This window comes from Rhincodon typus, chromosome 22 (genome assembly GCF_021869965.1).
Source record: "Rhincodon typus isolate 14 chromosome 22, sRhiTyp1.1, whole genome shotgun sequence".
Taxonomy (NCBI): domain Eukaryota; kingdom Metazoa; phylum Chordata; class Chondrichthyes; order Orectolobiformes; family Rhincodontidae; genus Rhincodon; species Rhincodon typus.
In genome coordinates this window covers 43,708,540-43,730,625 of record NC_063353.1, presented here as the reverse complement: position 1 = coordinate 43,730,625, position 22,086 = coordinate 43,708,540, and the positions used below count along the sequence as shown (strand labels likewise).

The 22,086-nt window shown below is 40.6% G+C and overlaps 1 protein-coding gene across 1 annotated transcript in view; it reads right to left on the bottom strand.

Annotated features, from left to right (window-relative positions):
* Positions 1–506: 506 nt before the first annotated feature.
* The window catches only part of itih5 (inter-alpha-trypsin inhibitor heavy chain 5), a 47,413-nt gene continuing 25,833 nt past the window's right edge, over positions 507–22,086 (bottom strand). The window contains exons 7-12 of the mRNA XM_048610001.1: positions 20,095–20,211; positions 15,974–16,145; positions 6,733–7,578; positions 5,999–6,052; positions 3,612–3,728; positions 507–910 (exon numbers count right to left, since the gene is read on the bottom strand). Coding sequence (XP_048465958.1) covers positions 507–910; positions 3,612–3,728; positions 5,999–6,052; positions 6,733–7,578; positions 15,974–16,145; positions 20,095–20,211 — 1,710 coding nt within the window. The remainder of the gene's footprint in view (positions 911–3,611; positions 3,729–5,998; positions 6,053–6,732; positions 7,579–15,973; positions 16,146–20,094; positions 20,212–22,086) is intronic.

The following is a 22,086-nucleotide window of genomic DNA, read 5'->3' as shown; positions in this document are numbered from 1 at the left end:
TAACACGAGCGAAATGTTTTACTTCTACATTCAGTTTAGGATTTTGGCACCACTGGCATTTATTTCCCAGTTCTACAACTCTGAGACTTAGAAGGTAGGCCATTGCAGAGACAGTTTACAGTCAGCCCCATTGCTGTGGGTGTGGATTTGCACATAAGACAGTGGTTTTCATTTTGTAATGAATTTGCTTCTACAACAATCCAGTATCTAGTCATGGTCAATATTAATGCTTCAACTTTTTACTTTATGTTTACTGAATTAATTGAATCTAAATTCCCCAACTGATATGATGGGATCTGAACTCATTTCTATGGATGATTAGTCCAAGTATCTAATTTGTTAGTACAGCAACACTGGAACTATACTACTGTTGCCCCATAATTTAAATAAATGATTTTTTAGCATCCATGTATCATGCAACCTGGAAAGCAATGCAGAAGAAACATTGTAAACGTTGTTAAATCTTATAAAAAGATTTTAATAACAACACACACTGTCAAGATGTATCACTTAAAGAGAATAGGCTGTTTACCTAAGAGTCCGTGAACACTGGAGGATAGTCCCTTACTGGTGAGAATATAGAATCCCAGGTGATCTCTCTGATATGGCGCTGGATTCTTGTACTGATGGACCAAGATGAGAAAGGAGATGTATTCTTGTATTGTCACTGTGACTTTCGATTTGGCAGCGACAGAAACCATCAGGCCTTCACTCTCTACCTCTATGGTTTTATCACAAGATAAGATAAATCTATCTCGGCTGTCGAAGATAACCTTGTGAGGTGTGATTTCAATGTAGGAGCGGGCCGGTTTACTGACAATGATAGTAATGGCACTGAAATAGGTGCGTTGCTTCTTGTGCCCATTTGGAGGTGCTGGAGCTCCAATCAACTGACCATTAACCGTCACTCCTGCCAAAAACAGAAGATATTATATCCAACACCTCAACATTTAAGACATTACTATGCCTGAAAAGGTCCTCTAAACCACAATCTCTTTTGAAATTACTTATCAGTGTGGTTTCGTGCCAAAGCAGTAAATAATAGCTCATTCTTGCATACGTAGGACTATTATTGGCATACAAGTATTTCTCTGCAAGGAGAAGCCAGCAGCTAAACTAGAGCGATTAAGGAAATCCATGCTGAACCCTAAGGCATTTATATTTAGTCATTCCTGAGGCTTGCCAGATGGAATCAAATCACTGGGGAATTCCATACCACTCGTGTACTAAATAAAAACCGAAAGAACTGCAGATGCTGTAAATCAGGAACAAAAACAAAGTTGCTGGAAAAGCCCAGCAGGTCTGGCAGTATCTGTGAAGGAAAAAACAGAGCTAACGTTTCAGGTCCGGTGACCCTTCCTCAGAACTGCTCTGAGGAAGGGTCACCGGGCCTGAAATGTTAACTCTGTTTTCTCTTTCACAGATGCTGCCAGACCTGCTGAACTTTACCAGCAACTTTGTTTTTGTTGCCACTCATGTGTACTTCCTGATAAGTTAACTTCAAGGCTTGGTGCTACAGTACTGGAGAATATTGAGACACTCCTTAAACCCAGACAAGCTGTTAAATGTTTATTACTCCAAATTGTCACAGTGATTGTGACAAATTAGTTTGGACCATTTATCTGGAGTTCCACTGATCAAAAAAAAACACCAGTAATTCAGAGGCTATATATTAAAGGGATCCAATTGTCTCAGGATGTGATTAGTAGGATGGATAAAAGGGAACCAGTAGGTGTAGTACACTTGGATTTCCAAAAGGCATTAAATAAGGTGACACAGAAGATAAGAACTCAGAATTGAGATACCATATGAGCATGGCAAGAGGATTGGTTAATGGATGGGAAGCAAAAGTAGGCAAAAATAGGGTATTTTCGACTTAGTAGGTTGTGGTTCATGGAGTGTCGCCAGGAGCAATTCTTGGGCCTCATCTGTTTACAATTCATATGAATAATCAGATCATGAGACACGATACTGTATCAACGTTGCTGATTATATGGAGCTAGGTGGGAATTCAAGCTTCAGGAAGTCACAAAGAGGCTGCAAAAAGAAATAGACAGGTTAAGTGAGTGCGCAACAGGATGGCAGGGAAGAGTTTACATGTGGGGAAATGTGAAGACATTCACTTTGGTCATGAAATTGGAAAGGTAGAATATCTTTTAAAACATGTGACACATGTAAATGTTGATGTTCAGACCAACTTTGGTGTACTTTTACAAGAAGCACAAAAAGGTAGCATGGAGGAAAAAGGAAATTGGGAAAGCAAATGACAACTTGACCTTTATTACAAGGGGACTGAATACAAGAATGAAGAAGGAAACCAAAAGAACTGTGGATACTGGAAATCAGAAACAAACAGAAATTGCTGGAAAAACTCAGCAGGTCTGGCAGCATCTTGGAACGGTTCTGAAAAAGGGTCACTGTACCCGAAATTTTAACACTGATTTCTGTCTACAGATTCTGCCAGACCTGCTGAGTTTTTAAAGCAATTTCTGTCAAGAATGAAGAAGTTTTGCTACAATTGTATAGGGCTCCAGGTACGTGTGAACACAGCTAAACTACTGTGTACAGTATCAGTTTATTTAAAATATACTTCCATTAGAGTTGGAACAGTAAAGATTTACCAGACTGGACACTGTGATGAGACCATTGGCTAATGATGAGTAAATGGGTTTATCTAATTAGAACCTTCAAGATTATGCTTGACAGGATAGATATTGAAGCATTTCCCCTCGCTGCAGAATCTGGAATTAGAGGGTGGTTTCAGGATGAGGGGTAGTCATTTAGGACTGAGACAACGAGAAATGTCTACACTTAGAATTGTGAAACTTTGGAATTTTGTGCCTCAGAAGGTTATGGATACTCCATCGTTGAATACATTTAAGGCTGAGGCAGACAGGATTTTGGTTTCTCCGAAAATCAAGAGATATGGAGAGTAGGCAGGAGAGCACAACTGGAGGCCAAGCTCATCCATGACCACATTAAATGGCAGAACAGGCTTGATGCGCCAAATGGTCTCCTGCTCCTACTTCTTATGTTCTTAACACTGATTGGAATTCACATGAAATACTGTGTTCAATTCTGGGCACTGCTCTTTCACAAGGATGTCAAATCCTTTGAGATGATGGAGAAGAAATATATTCGAATTGTAACAGGGATTAGACATATCAGTTATGGCAACAGACAGGAGAAGTTAGGGTTGATCTCGTTAGAACAGAAAAGGTGAAGAGCACATTTGACAGAGATGCTCAAAATAATGAATGGTTCTGACAGCATAACTAGGAAGAAGCAGTTTCCTGGCAGGAAGGTTGGTCACCATAGGAGACAGATTTAAGGTAATAGAAAAAAAAACTTGAGGCAAATTGAGAAAACACAGTGAGTTACGAATGCACTGTAATGCATTGTTTAATAGGATTCTAGAAGCAGGTTCAAAGGTAGCATCAAAAGGGAATTGGGGAAAGTACTTGAAAGCAAATAACCGACAGCTCTGGGGAAAGAGATGACACAAGCATGACAGGCCAAACTGTCTCATTCTGAGCTGCATCAAGCTATGATTCTCATCTTGATGAACAAAGAATATCAATCTTTTAATACTCATCCAGTTTGCTACTCACCGGAACCTTCGTGATCAGACACCAATCTCATTATGTTACCAGGCTCACCATCTATGTTAAAGCAGATGGAAAACTTGCCCAAGGGGAAGTCAACAACAAAATGTGGATCTCCATCAGCTGCATTACAAACAAATACCACAGTTTATATGGACCGCATTAAATGGTCAAAAAGAAAGTTTAGACATGTTTGAAGCAACAGTACCTTCAGTTTATTGCTTTGCAATTGTTGCTATTTGTTAATTGCTTCTCAACTTTTCTTAAAAGAATCCTGATGCACAGTTCCAGTCTGCGCTGCAGAAAAAGCTATCCGAACATTGGAAAATCTGGGACAATATTCTTCTCTAAGGGCAATGAAACCAGTCAGTCAGGCACAAATAACCCCACCTGCAACCTCCCCCTTCCCCAACCAGGAGTCTTTAAATGTTTGTCATCTCTTCTTCAATTTACACCACGACAAGAATCTTCACATGTTGGAGATGATATATGAACTACTCTCACTCAGCCTACAAAACAGAGTTCAAAGATATATTATACTGAAAAGTTGCTATCTCAATGACTTCTCTCTTTGATTAAGAGAGGAGATAAAACTAAGGACACAGAACTGAACATGGGCCAGAGAAGGTACTCTCTAATTCTTAAGAAGGATAGTGCCAGAGACAGCAATGATTGGACAGAATTGGAGAACTGAGAACTTAAATGATAACTGCAATATTTGCTGCTGACAGCCCAAAAACACAAGTAAGCAATGTGATCTCAGTTTAAAACCCTATACCTCAATAACAGCCAACAGAGTCTAAACTGAACGGACTTTAATCTTCTTTTTGCACGGGTTCTCAGATTGGCTGGCGAATGATATTCATGGTGGATCCTCTGAGTCATGAGGATAACAAGAGTGCAGTCCCTGAACCAGCCTCAATCACAAAATTATTGGGTTAATACTTCTGAGGTGAACCCAGTCTTCTTTCGATGGGGGAAGCCAACATGATGCAGTGTGAGGTTAATAGGGGTCTTTCAGTTTCACTTTTTTTCTCCCCAGTATGAAACACAAGCAGTCTACAAACTCTATGATCCTGAGGTATTGACCCATCTGTAAACCAACAGGGGGGTCGGTTAGCTCAGTTGTTTGGACAGCTAACTTGCGAAGCAGAGTTACACCAACAGTGTATGTTTAATTCCCACACCACTGACATTACCACTAAGGGCTCTCTTCCTCAACCTTTCCACTAGCCTGAGGTCGTTAAACCACCACCAGTCATCTCTCTATAATGAGACAACAGCCCTATAGTCCAAAGAACAATTGTAACATTGCTTTAATCCATCCAGAGACATGTGAATTCAACTGATAGCTGATAAGTACCCTCATCCATGCCCATATTTCATCACATACTTGATAAGGTCTGTATTCCAAATGCCAAAAGTTATATCTTTCATTGCGTCAATCATAGCAGCATGTTTGACTACTTTTTTGTTAAAAGGACTGGCTGAAAGTTCTAATATGACATGTCTGTCCTTGTCTTGATCCTAGCATCTTTAGTAGTTTTGACTTCAAATATTTTCCTTCAAGCTCCCTCTCTTTCAAAGGGAATAGAAGTTTGCCTCCCACTCAGCTGCCCCTTGCCTTTAGTGGAATGCTCTGATATCACCAATAATGTCCTTTTCTTTATCCCCATTGTGTTCCCCTCCCTCAAAGGCAAAAGTAAATGTCACATTTTTTGAACTAGATTCAGTGCTCGGAATTTTTCGATCTTCAAGCTAACTGCATGTGAAACCACAATCTCGGTTTCACAGTTTTCATTCATACCAACCACCCCAAAAATAAGTTGGTGACAGTGAATAAGCAACCATATACCATATGAAATGGGAACTAAAATAAACTTTGGCTAATGGATACTGACAATCAAATAAACAGACCAATTTTGTAAGTGTGTAAATGTAACTGCATCTGTGTAAAATGCTTCCATTTTAATGGGTCAGTTTATACAGAATTTGATTCTAATGGGACGCATTTCTAATTAAATAGCAAGCATAAGGATTCCAAAAAAAAAATCACTATTCCACTGTTAGTGTACACACAGCTTTACTTCAGGCTTTATATCATTAACCATTACCTGCTGGAAAAAGAATTAGCTCTCCAAGAATTCCTTTTGAAATTTTCTTTTTTTTTCAGATCTTAATAATTCAGTCAATCAGTTGTACATTGACAAGTTTGTGCTTTTAACTAGCTCTGAAAATGTTCCTCAAGCTGCATTTAAAAAGGTGAACCCTGTGTGTTAGCAGCCTGGTGGAATAATGAGCTGGACTCTAACTTCTGACCGATGACTTGCCACATTGTTCAAAATATTGAGTTGAAGAGCCTTTAGTGAGGAAGTTCAAAGTTTTGCACTTACCTGATGTCTTTGAAACCATTACTGTTTTCTTTTTCTTTCTTAAGGAGGTGCTCTCTAGATAAAGAAATGTCAACATTAAACTAATTGGTGAATTTAATTCTGCCCTAATAACATCCGTCAATTAACTAGTCACTGCCTTTTTGTGAATACTTAAAACAGATTCTTAAGAGTTTTAGCACATGTGCGAATTGGAGATTTCACATTGTTACGGAGGGGATTGGGATTAAGGACCATTGTAAATCCATTTTATTTAAAGAGGTTTATGAGTTTACTACAGATAACGCCTCATCATTAAGACAAATAAACAGGATTGAATCCCCAGATTTTTTTCTTATCAATGCAGAAGTACCCAGTGCCAGCATCAAGTGACTGAAATGGGAATGCAGTCCAAATTTCATTTTAAGAATCAAGATGATAATTACCTAAAGGTGGATGAACATCAAAAACAAGTTCAGGGACTCCTAAATGGTTGACAGCTGAACGCCATACTGGTGCAGACTGGTAAAAACCTACTAACTATTTACACTAGGTACAGAAGCATGGTTGACCTGGACTTCACTAGAACCTTCTTGCATCAGGTGTCAGACTCATATGATCTGACATCATCTGACTTCAATAACTATACAGTCTAGTTATGAGCATATTGCTCTTTAAATCTCATTTACTACAAAAAGATACTAAGGGAACACGTATTTGGAAATGGAGTTCAGTAAGTTACAACTGTGCTCATTTACCTGGTTTAGTTATTCTCTGTAAACTCTGTGCTCTCTCATCATTCACTTCAGACTCATTTACCACACTCTGTGTGGATCCACTGCTTTGTTCATCTGAACTCTTTACACGAAGTGAAGTGACGGGTGTGATAAAATTGTATTCCAACGAAAGATTTTTTGCTTTCTCTGAAAGAATTTCCTTCACTTTGCTATTGCTGCTCTTCAGTTGCAATCTCAGCAGATCTTTTATTGCTAAGTAGCCCCATGCCCTTTGGATGAACTTAGAATCTTTGGATCTAGCCTTGAAATCATTCGAACTTCTCCTTGTGTCATTAATTTTCACGTCTGCCTCCAGCATGAGGTGTTTGTCACTTGTGCTTGCAGCAACTTGGACATGAAGATTATCACTTGTGTTGTCTGTCAGTTTCCCTGCTATTATGAGTTCGGATCCATTGAAATAGTTTGGGAAGAAATTTTGCGTAACATACTCCACTGAATCTTCCGAATAATCAACACGAATGTCTGAGAGGAGTGGAGTCCCTATTTCATCAAAAAAACCTTTAAGTAGGATGCTGGCATCTGAGTCCTCATTGATCCTTCGCATTACTCCACAGTTCTCCAGTGACATTCGCTGAAGGAGCCTGTAGTCCACATCTCTTCCTATTCCCAAGGTGAAGATGCAGAACTTCTTTTCAGCGGCCTTTCTTGTGTTGCTTAGGATTTTATGAGGTTGAACTTCTGCAATTGTTGGGCGTCCATCTGTCAAGAATATTATTAATGACACAGCCCACACACTCTTGTCCTGCTGAGCGATGTAATCTTTCAACAATTTAGATCCAGTTTGGATGGCATCATTTATGTTGGTTCCTGGGAAACAAAGCAGAATTTTGAACAAAGTTTTTGTATTCCAATTTGAATTTCAAACAATTTTTAAACAACATCTTTGAAAAGAGAGTTTCAGAATGACAGGGGAAGACTAATTAGTCACCAATGTGCCTGGGGAAGCTTTTTGAAAGAGTTCTAAACAAATGCTTTTCTTGTTTTAACACTCATCTACTGCATTGATATTTGGCAAAGGAAATAATTAGGGGCTACAAGATTTTTAGCTTGCAACTTTAATCCAGGTTTTTTTTTTAACTCACTCATGGACCATGGGCATCAATGGCTGCTCCAATATTTCTTGCCCGTACCTAGTTGCCATTGAGAAGGTGGTGGTGAGCTGTCTTCTTGAACCACTGCAGTCCATGTGCTGCAGTTAGACAACATCATTACGGAGCGAGTTCCAACATTTAGACCCAGTGACATTAAAGGAACAGTTATTTCTAAGTCAGGTCATGGTGTCCCATGTATTAGAAGACCATTAGATATAGGAGCAGTCCATTGAGTCTGCTCGGCCATTCAATCATGGCTGATGTTTGTCAACCCCATTCTCCTGCCTTCTCTCCATAACCTTTAATCCCTTTTTAATCACCAACCTATCTACCTCTGTCGTAAATATACCCAATAACTTGGCCTCCATAGCCTTCTGCAGCAATGAGTTCCATAGATTCACCACTTCCTGGCTGAAGAAATTTCTCCTCATCTCAGTTTAAATCATTCACTCTGAGGCTGTGCCCCCAGGACCCAATCTCTCCATCTCATGGAAACATCTCCACATCCACTCTATCCAGGCCTCTCAGTATTTAAGTTTGCTGCTTAACCTCCTAAACTCCATCGCGTACAGACCCAGAGACCCCAGATGCTCTTCAAATGGCAAGCCCTTCATGGTCATTCTTCTCTGAACTCCCTCCAACATCCTTCCTTTCATACAAGGCCCAAAACCGCTCATAATATTGCAAATGCAGTCTGCCCAGAGCCTTACACAGCCTCAGCAGTACATTTCTGCTTTTGTATTTGAGCCCTCTTGAAATGAGTGCCAACAATGGAATTTGCCTTCCTAACTGCCATCTGAACCTGCATGTTAACCTTACGAGAGTTCTGAACTATTCTCCCAAGTACCTTTGCGCTTCAGATTTCTGAAGCCTTCCCTATTTCGAAAATAGCCGATGCTTCTATTCTTCCTACCTCAGGGCATAACCTCACACTTTCCCACATTGTATTTCATCTGCCACTTCTTTGCCCACTCCCCTAGCCTGTCCAAGCCCTTCTGTGCCTCTCTGCACTTTCAACACTACTCGCCCCTCCACCTAACTTGGTGTCGCCTGCAAGCTTGGCAACAATGCTATCAGTTTCTTCATCCAGATCGTTAACATCTATCGTGAATAGTTGTGGTCCCAATGCCAACCCCTGTGGAACTCCACTAGTCACAGGCTGCCAGCTTGAAAAAGACCCTTTTTATCCCCATTCTCTGCCCTCTGCCAGTCACAATCCCCTAGCCAGGCCAGTAACTTGCCCCTAACACCATTGGCTCTTATCTTTTTGGCAGCCTCCTGTGCGACACCTTGTCAATGATCTTCTGGAAATCCAAATCGATTACGTCCACTGGCTCTCTTTTGTCTAACCTGCTCGTTAACTCCTCAAAGAATTCTCACAGATTTGTCAGGCATGACCTGCCCTTGATGAAGCCCGTGCTATCCTTTCAGTCCTATTTTACCATGTGCTTCCAAGTATTCGCAATCTCATCCTTAATAATGGACTCTAAAATCTTACCAAGGATTGAGGTCAGGCTAACTGGCCTATAGTTTCCTGTCTTCTGCCTCCCTTCTTTCTTAAACAGGGGTGTTACATGAGCCACTTTCCACTCCTCCTGGACCCTCTCTGACTCCCATGATTCCTGAACGATCACCACTAATGCCTCTACAATCTCCTCAGCTATTTCCTCCAGAATCCTGGGGTGTAGTCCGTCTGGACCAGATAAATAATCCACCTTCAGACCTTTCAGCTTCCCCAACACCTTCTCCTTAATGATGGTCACTACACTCATCTCTGCCCCCTGACTCTCTTAAAGTTCTGGTATGCTGTTGGTGTCTTCCAATATGAAAACTGATGCAAAGTACCCACTCAGTTCCTCCACCATTTCTTTATTCCCCATTACTACCTCTCCAGCCTCACTTCCCAGTGGTTCAATGTCCAATATTCTCTTTCCCTTACCTTTTAAATATCGAAAAACTCTTGCAATCTTCTTTTATATTATTAGCTGGCTTACCTTAATATTTCACCTTCTCCCTCCTTTTGCTTTTTTTAAGTTATCATCTGCTAGTTTTTAAAGGCTTCCCACTAATCTTCACCACATTGTATGGTTTTTCTTTTGCTTTTATGCTGACCCTGACTTCCCCTATCAGTCATGATTGTCTCATCCTCCTCTTGGTAAGTTTTTTCCACCTTGGGATGAATTTCTGTTATGCCTCCTAAATTACTCTCAAACTCCTGCCATTGCTACTCAACCATTTTCCCCTTCCAATCAATTCTGGTCAGCTCCTCCCACATAGAATCCCTACAATGTGGAAATAGGCCATTTGGCCCAACAAGTCCAAACCGCCCTTACAAAGAGCATCCCACCCAGACCCATCCCCATCCCCCTACCCTTTCCCTGTAGCCCTGCTTTTACCATGTCTAATCCACGTAGCGTACACACCTCTGCGCACTACAGGCAATACGGGCAATTTAGCATGGCCAATCCACCCAACCTGCACAACTTTGGACTGTGGGAGGAAGCCGAACCAAAACCCACATGGACACGGGGAGAATGTGCAAACTCCACACAGACAGTCGTCCAAGGGTGTAATCGAACCTGGTTTCCTGGCGCTGTGAGGCAGCAGTGCTAACCACTGAGCCACTGTGCTACTCTATGTCTTTGTAATTACCTTTATTCAATTGTAACACAGTTACATGTGATTCCATCTTCTCCATCTCAAACTGCAGGGTGAATTCTATCACATTATGGTCACTGTCCCCTATAGGTTCCTTCATCTTAAATCCCTTAACCAAGTCTGCCTCATTACACATCACCAAATCCAGAATTCTCTGTTCCCTTGTGGGCTCTACAGTAAGCTGGTCCAAAAAAAACCATCTCGTTGACATTCCACAAATTCCTTTTCTTGATTTCTGCTGCCAACCTGATTTTCCCAATCCGTCAGCATATTGAACTCCTCCATGATTATTGTAATAGTGCCTTTTCTATCTCCTGACTTATTTTCTTCCCCACATCCTAACTATTGCTAGAAGGTCTGTACATAACTCCCATCAGGGTCTATTTTCCCTTGGCAGTTCCTCAACTCCACCCACACAGATTCAATGCCTTCTGGCTCTATATCACTTCTTGTTATCAATTTAATTTCATTTCTTACTAACAAAGCAGCCCCGCCCTGTATACCCATGTGCGTGTCCTTTTGATAGAATGTGTATCCTTGGATATTTAGTTCCCATCCCTGATCCCCTTGCAGCCATGTCTTGATACCCACAACATTGTACCTGTCAATTTCAATCTGATTTCCCTTGTTTTTCAAGTATATTTACGCACAACACCTTCAGTCCTGCGTTGACTGCCCCCTTCTCATAGTTGTCCCCTTATCTGCTTTGCCTGAAGTTAGATTCCTGGTCCTTTCCATACTCTGATTTTTAATTTAACACCTCGCTGCTCATATTCTCTCAGCCGAACCTTTTTCCTCTTTCTACCTGTATCATTGGTACCTACATGGACCATGACATCTGGATCTTTCCCCTCTCTCCCCAAGTTCCACTGCAGCCCAGATGAGATATCCATGAACCTAGGAACCAGGCAGGCAATACAGCCTTTGGGACTGTCGATTAGACAGAGAGTAGTGTCTATTCCCCTGATTTTATTAACACTGATCACAACAACATTTCTCTTTTCTCCTCTTGAATGGTTCCCTGTGCCATGGTGATCTGGTCAGTTTGCTCATCCTCCCGCTACAGCTCCCACTCTCTTCCACACAAGGGGGCAAGAATCTCAGACTCGTTACACAAGCTCCTTCAGCATTACCTCCTGGATCCCTCCACCTGCCTCACTGGTAATCATACCCTCTTGTCCCTCACCACTGACTGAATTAGAGGCAATTAAACTAACGGGTATGACTGCCTCCTGAAACACAGTGTTCAGGTAACTATCCCCCTCCCTGATGTGTTGCACCGTTTGGAGCTCAGACTCCATTCTGAGCCAGAGTTCCTCAAGCAACCAACACTTGCTACAGATGTGATCACTCTGAACTACTTTAGGGTTCACCATCTCCCACAACATGCAGTTACAGCATATTGCATGGCCCAGCAACTCTATTTTAATTTGATTTTTAAAAAATTTGTACTGGTAAATTAGTTTGCAGTCTGTAAATACTTCCCTTATTTGCCTTCAATCTGAAAGTAGTCTATAACAGATAATCAAATTAGTAGCTATCACCAACCAATGAACTTACCATTTACCTGTGATCTCACTCTTTTGTACTGGGCTTCTATTTATCCTGGTAAAATAATCTTAAAAACTAAAAGACAAACAAAAAGCAAGCAAGAAGCACCTCTTCCCCTTTGCATAATATTCCAATGCTGCCTCCAAATTCCCTGAACTATACAGTCACTTGGGCTATATCTCACCCTGCATGTGATCTCTCCTTCCTGACCATTTCCGCTGCCCTTGCCCTTCCAAATGTTAGTGTTCTTGGGTTTGGAAGGTGCTGTTTAAAGATCTTTGGTGAATTTCTGTAGTGTATCTTATAGACAGTACACACTAACTGCTACTGAGCGTCGGTGGTGGAGAGAGTGGATGCTTGTGGATGTGGGACCAATCAAGCAGGCTGCTTGCCGTCAAGCTTCTTGAGTGTTGTTGGAGCTGCACCCATCCAGGCAAGACACTCCTGTCTTGTGCCATGTAAATGGTGGGCAGGCTTTGGGGAGTCACGAGTTACTTGCCACAGTCTTCCTAGCCTCTGACCTGCTTATGTATGTGTATGTGTGCATAAATCACTTAAGATGGCAAGATAGGTATAGTGAGCAGTTCATAAAGCATACAATGTCTGGGGCTTTATTTATAGAGAGATCAAGTACAGGAGAAAGGAGGTTCTGCAAAGATACTGGTTAGATTTCAGCTGGTGTTTTATTGTCAGATCTGGGTGCACACTTTAACAAGGGTGTGAATGAATTCGAAAGAGTGTAGAAGAAGTTTACAAGAATGGTTCCACGAATGAGAAACATTATCTATGAAGACAGATTGGAGAAGTCAGGACTGTTTTCCTTCAAGTGAAGAAGGCTAAGATTAAAGGTAAATGTTTTCAGGGGGTGGCTAGACTGTTCCTTGTCATAAAAGGATCAAGAATGAGAGGGCACAGATATAAGATAATTTACAAAAAAAGCAAATGTGATGTGAGAAAAGAAATTCTTCTTGCAATCAGTAGAGTAATTGAGTCATAAAACACGGAAACAGACCCTTCGGTCTGACTAGTCCATGCCGACCCTGTTCCCAAACTAAACTAGTCCCACTTGCCTGCATTTGGCCCATATCCCTCCAAACCTTTCTTATTCAAGTACTTATCCAAACGTCTTTTAAATGTCGCAACTATACCTGTATCACCACTTCCTCTGATAGTTCATTCCCCGTACAAACCACTCTCTGTGTAAAAACATTGCCCCTCATGTCCTTTTTAAAACTTTCTCCTCTCCACCCCCACCCTAAGGAAAAGACCCTCGTCATTCACCTTGTCAATGCCCCTCATGATTCTCTGAACACAGTACCCAGTTATTTTAAGGATGAAGAATAAATGAAGCTATCTTCATGATACCATTTCATTTCAAATAATAAAAAGCTTTAAAAGAATTTAGACAGTAATACCTTTCCGAACAAGAACATTTCTCATTTTTGGTTGTTGTCAACCAGTCCCTCATTCATAATCTAAACTTTATTAGTAAACAAGTTAATTGTCTTTGAAACACAACGTTCCAAATTTGTCATTATGACAAATTTTGAAAATTTAAATTATTTGGTTCTGAAAATAAAACTGATTACAAATTTAAATTAAAAATCTTCACCCCTCCCATAAAGGAAACCTCAAAGCAGCCCTCATTCTAAATAATTTTTAAATCTAATGAGCCCATGCAGCAGGTCTATGGAAATAATTTCATTGCAAACGGCATCACACTTGAACCCAATTCTATTCTCGACTGATAGTCTCACATTTTCCAGTAGTTAGAATCTAGAATGCATTGTATGGGGGAGGCAGATTCAATAGTCATTAGTTTATTACTTACATAGAAACACAGAAGCAATCTTCAGGGTTATAGAGAAATACAGGAAAATGGTATTGAATCATAATGCTCATTCAGAGAGCCAGTGCAGACATGATAGGCTGAATGGCCTTCTTCTGCACCATATAAACTCTATGAGTCTATGAAGATACGTGGGACAACTAATAATTTGTTTCTGATGCCAAATTAACCACTAGACAAGATATCAATGTTTTCCAGATCTTGGTGCATTGCACATATTTTACAATATTGGCTAGAACTATAATCAATTCCAAACTCCTTCATTTTTTCCACTATGGTTTTTAAATAATTTTCCAGAATATTTACCATTTAGCATACAGGAAGAAGTGGGGGAAATTAGCCATGTGGGGTTTACTGAGCCTAAGGCTGTGAGGAACACTGGAACTACACAATCATTGAAACACTCTTGAGAATATATCTGCTCAAAGACAAAGAGTTCCCTCAGTATGTGGCCTAGACATTCCAAGCCAGTTTCTTGTTGGCAGCCTGAGGACTTTGTTTAAAATAGGATCAGTCAATTGCGAATAGACCATTTGGAACAGATTGTAAATCTATTCCATGAACGCAATTCATTCTTATATCTTGGGAGTTACAATCCCACTGTACCTTCACACTTTTCTTGCTCTCACTGCAGAATTCCTCTTCTTAATGTCACTGCTAAGGAACATCACTGTAATTTTTAAAGGTTGGCTGAATACCCACTCCTGTTCGGCATCCAGACAGTGATTCTTGCTGAGTTCAAACTAGAGACCAAACTTGAACATGAAAATGAGGCACAGTACTTCAACGTCATCAGGCCTTGGTGCTTAGTCTACGCAGCTACATAAACCAATACTGCCTCAGACACTTTAGCTGTCCATGTCCAAATGCAGCAAGACCTGGATAAGGTCAAGACTTGGGGTGACAAGTGACAAGTAATATTTGCACCACACAAATGCGAGGCAATGACCATCTCCTTAAACGGAAAATCTAACAACCATGCCTTGACATTCAAAGGCATCAACATCACTGAAACGCCCGCTATCAATATTCTGGGAGTTTCCTTCGACCAGAAACTCAATTGGACTTGCTATATAAGACAAGGGCAGCAGATACGTGGGAACACTAGCACCTGCAAATTCTCCTCCAAGCCACTCACCATCCTGATTTGGAAATATATCGCTGTTCCTTCACTGTCGCTGGGTCAAAATCCTGGGATTCCCTCTCTAAGGGTATTGTGGGTCAACTTACAGCACATGGACTGCAGCGGTTCAATAAGGAAGCACACCACCACCTTCTCAATGGGCAACTAAAAACAGGCAATAAATGCCGGGCCCAGCCAGCGACACTTACATCCCACAAGTGAATAATAAAAAAACACATTCAGGTTTCTCTGCTCTGGCACTTAGTTTAGGCTTGCACCCTTTCATTTTTGCTGTATCTTTATGTTCATTCAACTAAGATATATCGCCTCACACTTTTCCATGCTGAACATCATCTACCACCTAGCTGCCCAGTCCAGGAAGTTGCCAATACCCTTTTGTCGTTTTACACTGTGGACCCCAAAGCTTACAATGTTTCCAAATTTTCTGTCATCTGCAAATTTCGAAATTTTCTCCTGTACACCAACATCAAGATCATTGGGAAAAGCAGGCATTCCGAGACCAATCCCTGAGGAGGTCCACTACAACTTCTTCCTCCAGCATGAAAAATATACATTAACTATTACTCTCTGTTTCCTGTCTCTCAGCCAACTTTGTATCAATGTTGCTACTCTCCCACTTACTCCATGAGCAGTAACGTTTCTCACAAGTCTGTGTGTGGCATGACAGGAAAAATCGCCGAGTAAGGCTACACATTTACTGCAGGTAAATTACAATAATTCTTCTGTAGTTGGAACAGGGCGTACAAGTAATGAGGGACCGGCTCAGCACAAGCTCATTATTGATGCCAGATGAACCTGGAGACCTTCATTCAAACAATGTTCCAAAGACAGAAAGACAAGATTTTCTATTGGAGATGAGAGATCAGAAGGCAAGGCATCAGAATGGAAATAAAACACATCTCCCTTTACCTCCTGAAGGTGACATCAGGTAAATGTACTTCTTGGCATCCCTTACAGTCTCCCTCGTGACAGGGACAAGTTTTCCATGTTGCCAGACCTTAATACGACCAGAGAAGTTGATGATATTGAAGTGGTCAATGGGTCGAAGATCATTGAGGATAGTGAAGAGGGCATCTTTAGTCTGAAAATACAATGGTAGCAAGCGCATGAGAACCAATCACAACACTGTAGTTGCCCATCGTGTCATTCACCATCCTTACTTGGACAAATGTCATTGATGCGTCGAAGTCCTAGAACTCCCCACCTAACAGCATTGTGACAGCATTTCCGACATATAGATTACAGCAGTTCCAAAAGGCAACTCAACACCACCTTCTCAAGGTTGAGTAGGAATGGTCAATGAATGTTGGCCTAGCCAGTGATCTCAACATCCTGTGAACAAATTGTTTAAAAAAGACTAATTGCTATCAAAAAGTTCATCTGTCACTGCTGATGTACAGTATCTGCCTCTGGTTGATGTACAAAACAACAGTAAGCCCTTGAGCCTGCGCCACTATTCAATTATATCATGCTTAATCTGCACCTCAATTCCACTTACCCATGTATTTCCATCTTGCACCATACCCTCGCCTAACAAAGATGTGAGAATCGACATGTACAAAAAGTTCCTAATTTATCTCATTTATGACTTTCCTTCATGAATAAAACTAAAAGAAATATTTTTTTTCTGTATCTGCCCAATTTTACTAGTTTAAACACCGATCAGATCATTCTTCAATCTTCAACAATTCAGGTCTACAGGCTAAGTTGATGCAAACTGTCCTCGTAATTTGATCCTCTAAGCCTCTATAGCTGTATATCATTCTGGTGGATCTGTGCTGCATGCCTACCAAGAACAATTTACCCTTCCTGAGAGCCCAAAACTACATACACTACTCCAGATGTCGTTTTTCTCCCCATGACACCAGTATCAGAAATGTACCTCACTTGAAATGTTTGAGATTGTAACATGGTATTCTTTATCATTAACGATTCAGCTCTAAAACAGGTAGAAACCACTTACCTGCAATTTGATGATGATAACTAGACTGGAATCATGTGTTCTCAACACCCCTTGCGTCACTGTTTAGCCATCCATATAATGTAGACAATGCACACAACAATTTGTCAAGCTTAAGTGGTAGTATAATGGACAATCAAAGATTTTCAAGGAACTTTACAGTGAATTGGGATATTGCAATGAATAGAGATAATTTGTATGATCACAAAGGACACTTAAGAGTTGGCAGCATTTTAATCACAGATGACAACTGAAATTTTATGTTAAGTTGCAGCAAGGGAAATGTTAAAACATGTTATGATTATATTAGCTTAAAGAATAAAATTACATTAGCTTCATCATTGGTTACAAGACACAATAATTCTAAATCCTGCCTTGCCATCCTTTTATAATGTGCATTGAAAACTAGTTATTGCAAATGCTTCTGTTTCTTTTATAATTACATCCTTATTAAAACTGACAATCAATTCAAGTCAACCTGACAGCACTGTGTACCCTGTTCCGATATACAGATGATAAAATATTGCAAATGCTATATTTTCAATTTCTTGGATTAAGCAGTTTATTTTATGAATTGGTGAAACAGCTGTCGTTTTTTAAGCAAAGACTCATGGGTTGGCACCCACATGGTCCAGGCTCCACTTACAGTCTTTCATTTATAAGAAAATGAGTCATGCATGAGAAAATGCCAACAAACTGTGGAATAAATAGGCCAATAATTGGCCTGCTCTGAGCCTCTTTTTTTCTCCGTTCAAAACAAAATAATCTCTGAATCATGGCTTTTGGTTCCATGGTAATGAATGGAGAGCAGTACAATAGGACTTTGGGTCAATCAGTGGAGCTGGATTTCATATTCAGATAATCAGTTCGATTAGAAAAATGCTAGTTAGGGTCCTGAGGATTCAGAAGTTGAGTACAATGGAAAAAAATCACTCTGAGTTCATAATTCAACATAATTTAAATGTTTTCAATAGCTGGGATGAAAAATTGTTCAAAGTGTCATCTGAAGTAACTCCACAGAGGTGGGTATCCAGTCACCAAGTTACCGTTTATCTACATGTGGAGAGTCCTTGACACTGATCCAGCTCCCTCAGCGCCAGCTTTCAGAGTGAACAGGATGTCTGACACTCCTGAACTTTTTTTTTTTGCTCAGTGTTTAAATTTTACCCACATCACTCGTGCTTGTGCATGTGTAGTGACTCAGTGAAAAAGACGCCATTGTGCAAGAATCTTATTTCAAACTTTCCACCAGCAGGAAAACACCCACGTGGCTAATGTAACAAGCAAAGCCTGATAGGGGCAAGGCTTATGTGAAAAGGTGTAGGGCGAGTGCAAGGACTAAACCAAAACAGAGTTGGAGACACAGCTGTTCTTATCTGTCAGGGAGGGCTGCCTGATTGGACCAGACTATCAGCCCAAATCAGGGAACTCATATTCTATGGGGTGCATCAGGCTGGCCTCGTTACAATCACTACATCATCGTTATTACAAAAAAAAATTCATGACGTATTAGAATATCATATCATACATGGTGTGTGATTACTGGCAGCAAACGGGATTTGGCCTGGAATGTGTTGAACAGAGTAGTCCAGGACAATGGAGTGCTAAACCAAGTTAGGAATTCCCAGGACCTTCAAGGTGGGAGAGGTGCTGTTTTGAAGGTGCTATCGAAGGAGTCTAGGTGAGTTTCTGAAAATTATTCTGTAGACAATACTCCCTGATGCCACTGTGTGTTGGTTCTGGAGGGAGTGGGTGTTGAGGGTAGTAGTTCAGGTGCCAATCAAGCGAGTCGATTTGTCCTGGATGGGCAAGTGGGGAGTATTCCATCGTACTCCTGACTTGCGCCTTGTAAGTTCAGTTCAGTTTTTGGCCAATGGAAACCCCAGGGTGTTGATAATGGGGGATTTAGTGATGGTAATGCCATTGACTGTCAGGGATGATAGTTAGATTCCTACGTTAGTGATGGTCATTGTCTGGCACTTCTTGGCATGCATGTTACCTACTACTTATCAGCCGAAACCTAGATTTTGTCGAAGTCATGCTGCATGTGGATATGAGAACATAAGAGTAGGGTAGGCAATTCAACCCCTTGAGCCTGCTCTGCTATTTGATATGATCAGGGTTGATCTCATTTCAACCTCAACTCCATTCTCCTGCCCACTCTCCATAACCTTTCAACGCATGACTAATTAAAAATCTGTCTATCTCCTCCTTAAATTTACTCAATGTCCCTGCATCTACCACACTCTGAGGTGGTGTATTTCACAGATTCATGACACTTTGAGAGAAGTAATTTTTCCTTATCTCTGTTTTATATCTGATATCCCTTACCCTAAAACTATGACCTCTTGCTCTTGATTACCCCCACAAGAGAAAACATCCTGTCTACGTCTACTTTGTCAATCTCATATACCTCTATTAGATCTCTTATCATTCTTCTAAACTCCAGAGAATGTCGGCCTAAACTTCTCAATCTCTCTTCATCGTACAAACCCCTCATCTTTGGAATCAATCTAGTGAACCTCCTCTGAACTGCCTCCAATACAACTACATCCCTCCTCAAGTAAGGGGACCAAAATTGTATGCAATGCTCCTTGTGTAATCTCACTAATGCCTTCTTCAGTTGCAGTAACAGTTCCCTACTTTTATAGCCTGTTCCTTTAGCAATAAATGCCAAAATTGCATTTGTCTTCTTTATCACCTGCTGTACCTGAATATTAGTTTTGAATACTGCTTCGATATCTGGGGAATCATGATTGGTACTGAACCTTGTACAATCATCAGAAAGCATGTGGAAATAACAAAATAAACACATACATAATGTAACCAAGTAGAATCTTCATGACTAAATGAAGAAGTCATGATGACTGACCAACATTTTGGAATTCTTTGATGACGTAACAAGTTGGAACAGATGCAATGGGGTAAGTGCTCCTTCAGTAATGTAAATTTCTGTGATTGCATCATTAGCTTAGTGTTAATAATGAGTGAATGATATGGTGAGACATCTATAAACAGCTGTTATTTAAGTACAATCACTTGGTCCCATCATTAAGGTGAAGAAATATACCTGACTGATTTTTCTCCCCGCCATCGAAGCACTTGTATCTATCACAAAAACCACATTCTTTGGAACTGGAGGCAGATCCTTAGGTGCAAAGTAATGAACAAAATACCCATTTTGAATCTGTAAAAAAAAAATACAATCTCACCACTTGACATGATTAAAAGCAAACATACATAATTTTTTGTATCATCTGTATTTGTAATACAAGTAACCCTGAGTTGGTGACAATGGATTGAACAACAGCTACTAACTTATGGGATCTGGATTTACGATCATTGTGATGGCTCTCCTTCATTGGGATCTGAGTGTTGCTGGCAAGATCAGCATTTATTGCCCATCTCTAGTTGCCTTTGAGAAGGTACTGGGGAGCTGCCTTCTTGAGCTACAGCAACCTATATAGTTTTGGTGCACTTACAGTGCTGAAAGGGAAGGAGTTCCAGTATTTTGACCCAGCTACAATGAGGGTGGTATTCTCATGCACATATTACCCTTTTCCTTTTAAGTGTAGATGTCACAGATTTGTAGAAGCTGGCTCAGCAGAATGCTGCAGTATGCCTTGTAGATACTGCCACTTTTGGAGTAGGTTACTACAACATCTCTTTACAGATATTTTCTAATCAACCTGTTCTGGTCTCCTTATGATAGGAAAGATGTTGTGAAACTTGAAAGGGTTCAGAAAAGATTTAGAAGGATGTTGCCACAGTTGGAGGGTTTGAGCTATAGGGAGAGGCTGAATAGGCTGAGGCTATTTTCCCGGGAGCGTCAAAAGCTGAGGGGTGATCTTATACAGATTTATAAAATCATGAGGGGCATGGATAGGGTGAATAGTCAAGGTCTTTTAACCAGGGTAGGGGAGTCCAAGACTAGAGGGCACAGGTTTAAGGTGAGAAGGGAAAGATTTAAAGGGGACCTAAGGGGCAACTTTTTCACGCAAAGGGTGATGTGTATATGGAATAAGCTGACAGAGGAAGCGGTGGAGGCTGGTACAATTACACCATTTAAAAAGCATCTGGATGGGTACATGAATAGGGAAGGTTTAGAGGGATAAGGGCCAAATGCTAGCAAATGGGATTAGATTGCTTTAGGAAATCTGGTCAGCATGGACTAGTTGGACCGAAGCGTCTGTTTCCATGCTGTATATCTCTATAACTCTACTGTCATAGATGTTATGACACAAGGGGGACTCGAAACTGGGTCTTCTGGTCCAGAGGTAGGGACAATACCACTGCACCGCAAGAGCCCTAACATTGTTAATATATACGTGGTTCATATTATAACCACTATCTCTGAACTGGTTCCCAACTGACAATCTCCTTTCCATGAGCCACATTCACGTGTGAAATGTAAAATATCACAGCTGCAGTCAATAATCAATCCCTTTTGAATTTGCAAGCTGAGGCACATTTCTGTGGAAGAGTCAAGAATCTGTGATAGTCTTAATGATTACAGTAGCAGTTCTACGACAGAAGTGTTGTCTGTAAATGGTAACTTTCGTGTATAACATCTGAATATTTCCTTCTTGGGCTAAGATGGTAAGCAGAATTTTACAAATAACTCAAATCTGGTTAGGAAATTTTATGAGATTAGCTTTTGTGAAAAAGCAACCATTTACCAAAATCAACCAGCTCATGATCTTGGTGCAGTGGCATTTATTTATAAATGGCACCATCAACATCTAAATCAGAATACAGCGAACTGATTTTACTTCGGGACAGAGGGAAAAGAAGGATATGTTACAATTAGCAGTAGTAGCCTTGAGGGAAGGGTAAGCAAGATATTTACTGCTTGCAATCACTGTCCAAAAATCCCTGTTGGAAGTGGTTTTGAAGCTATCAATGGGAACACAATTGGTCTTGGTTACAATACATTCTGTGGTTGAAAAGCAAGTTCACATCAGAAAATTCTGCACAGTGTAAATTTTAGTATCATTATTGTGAAAATGGGACTCCAAATATTCTGGGTTTCTCTGTGACACATGTCCATCTGGATACTACA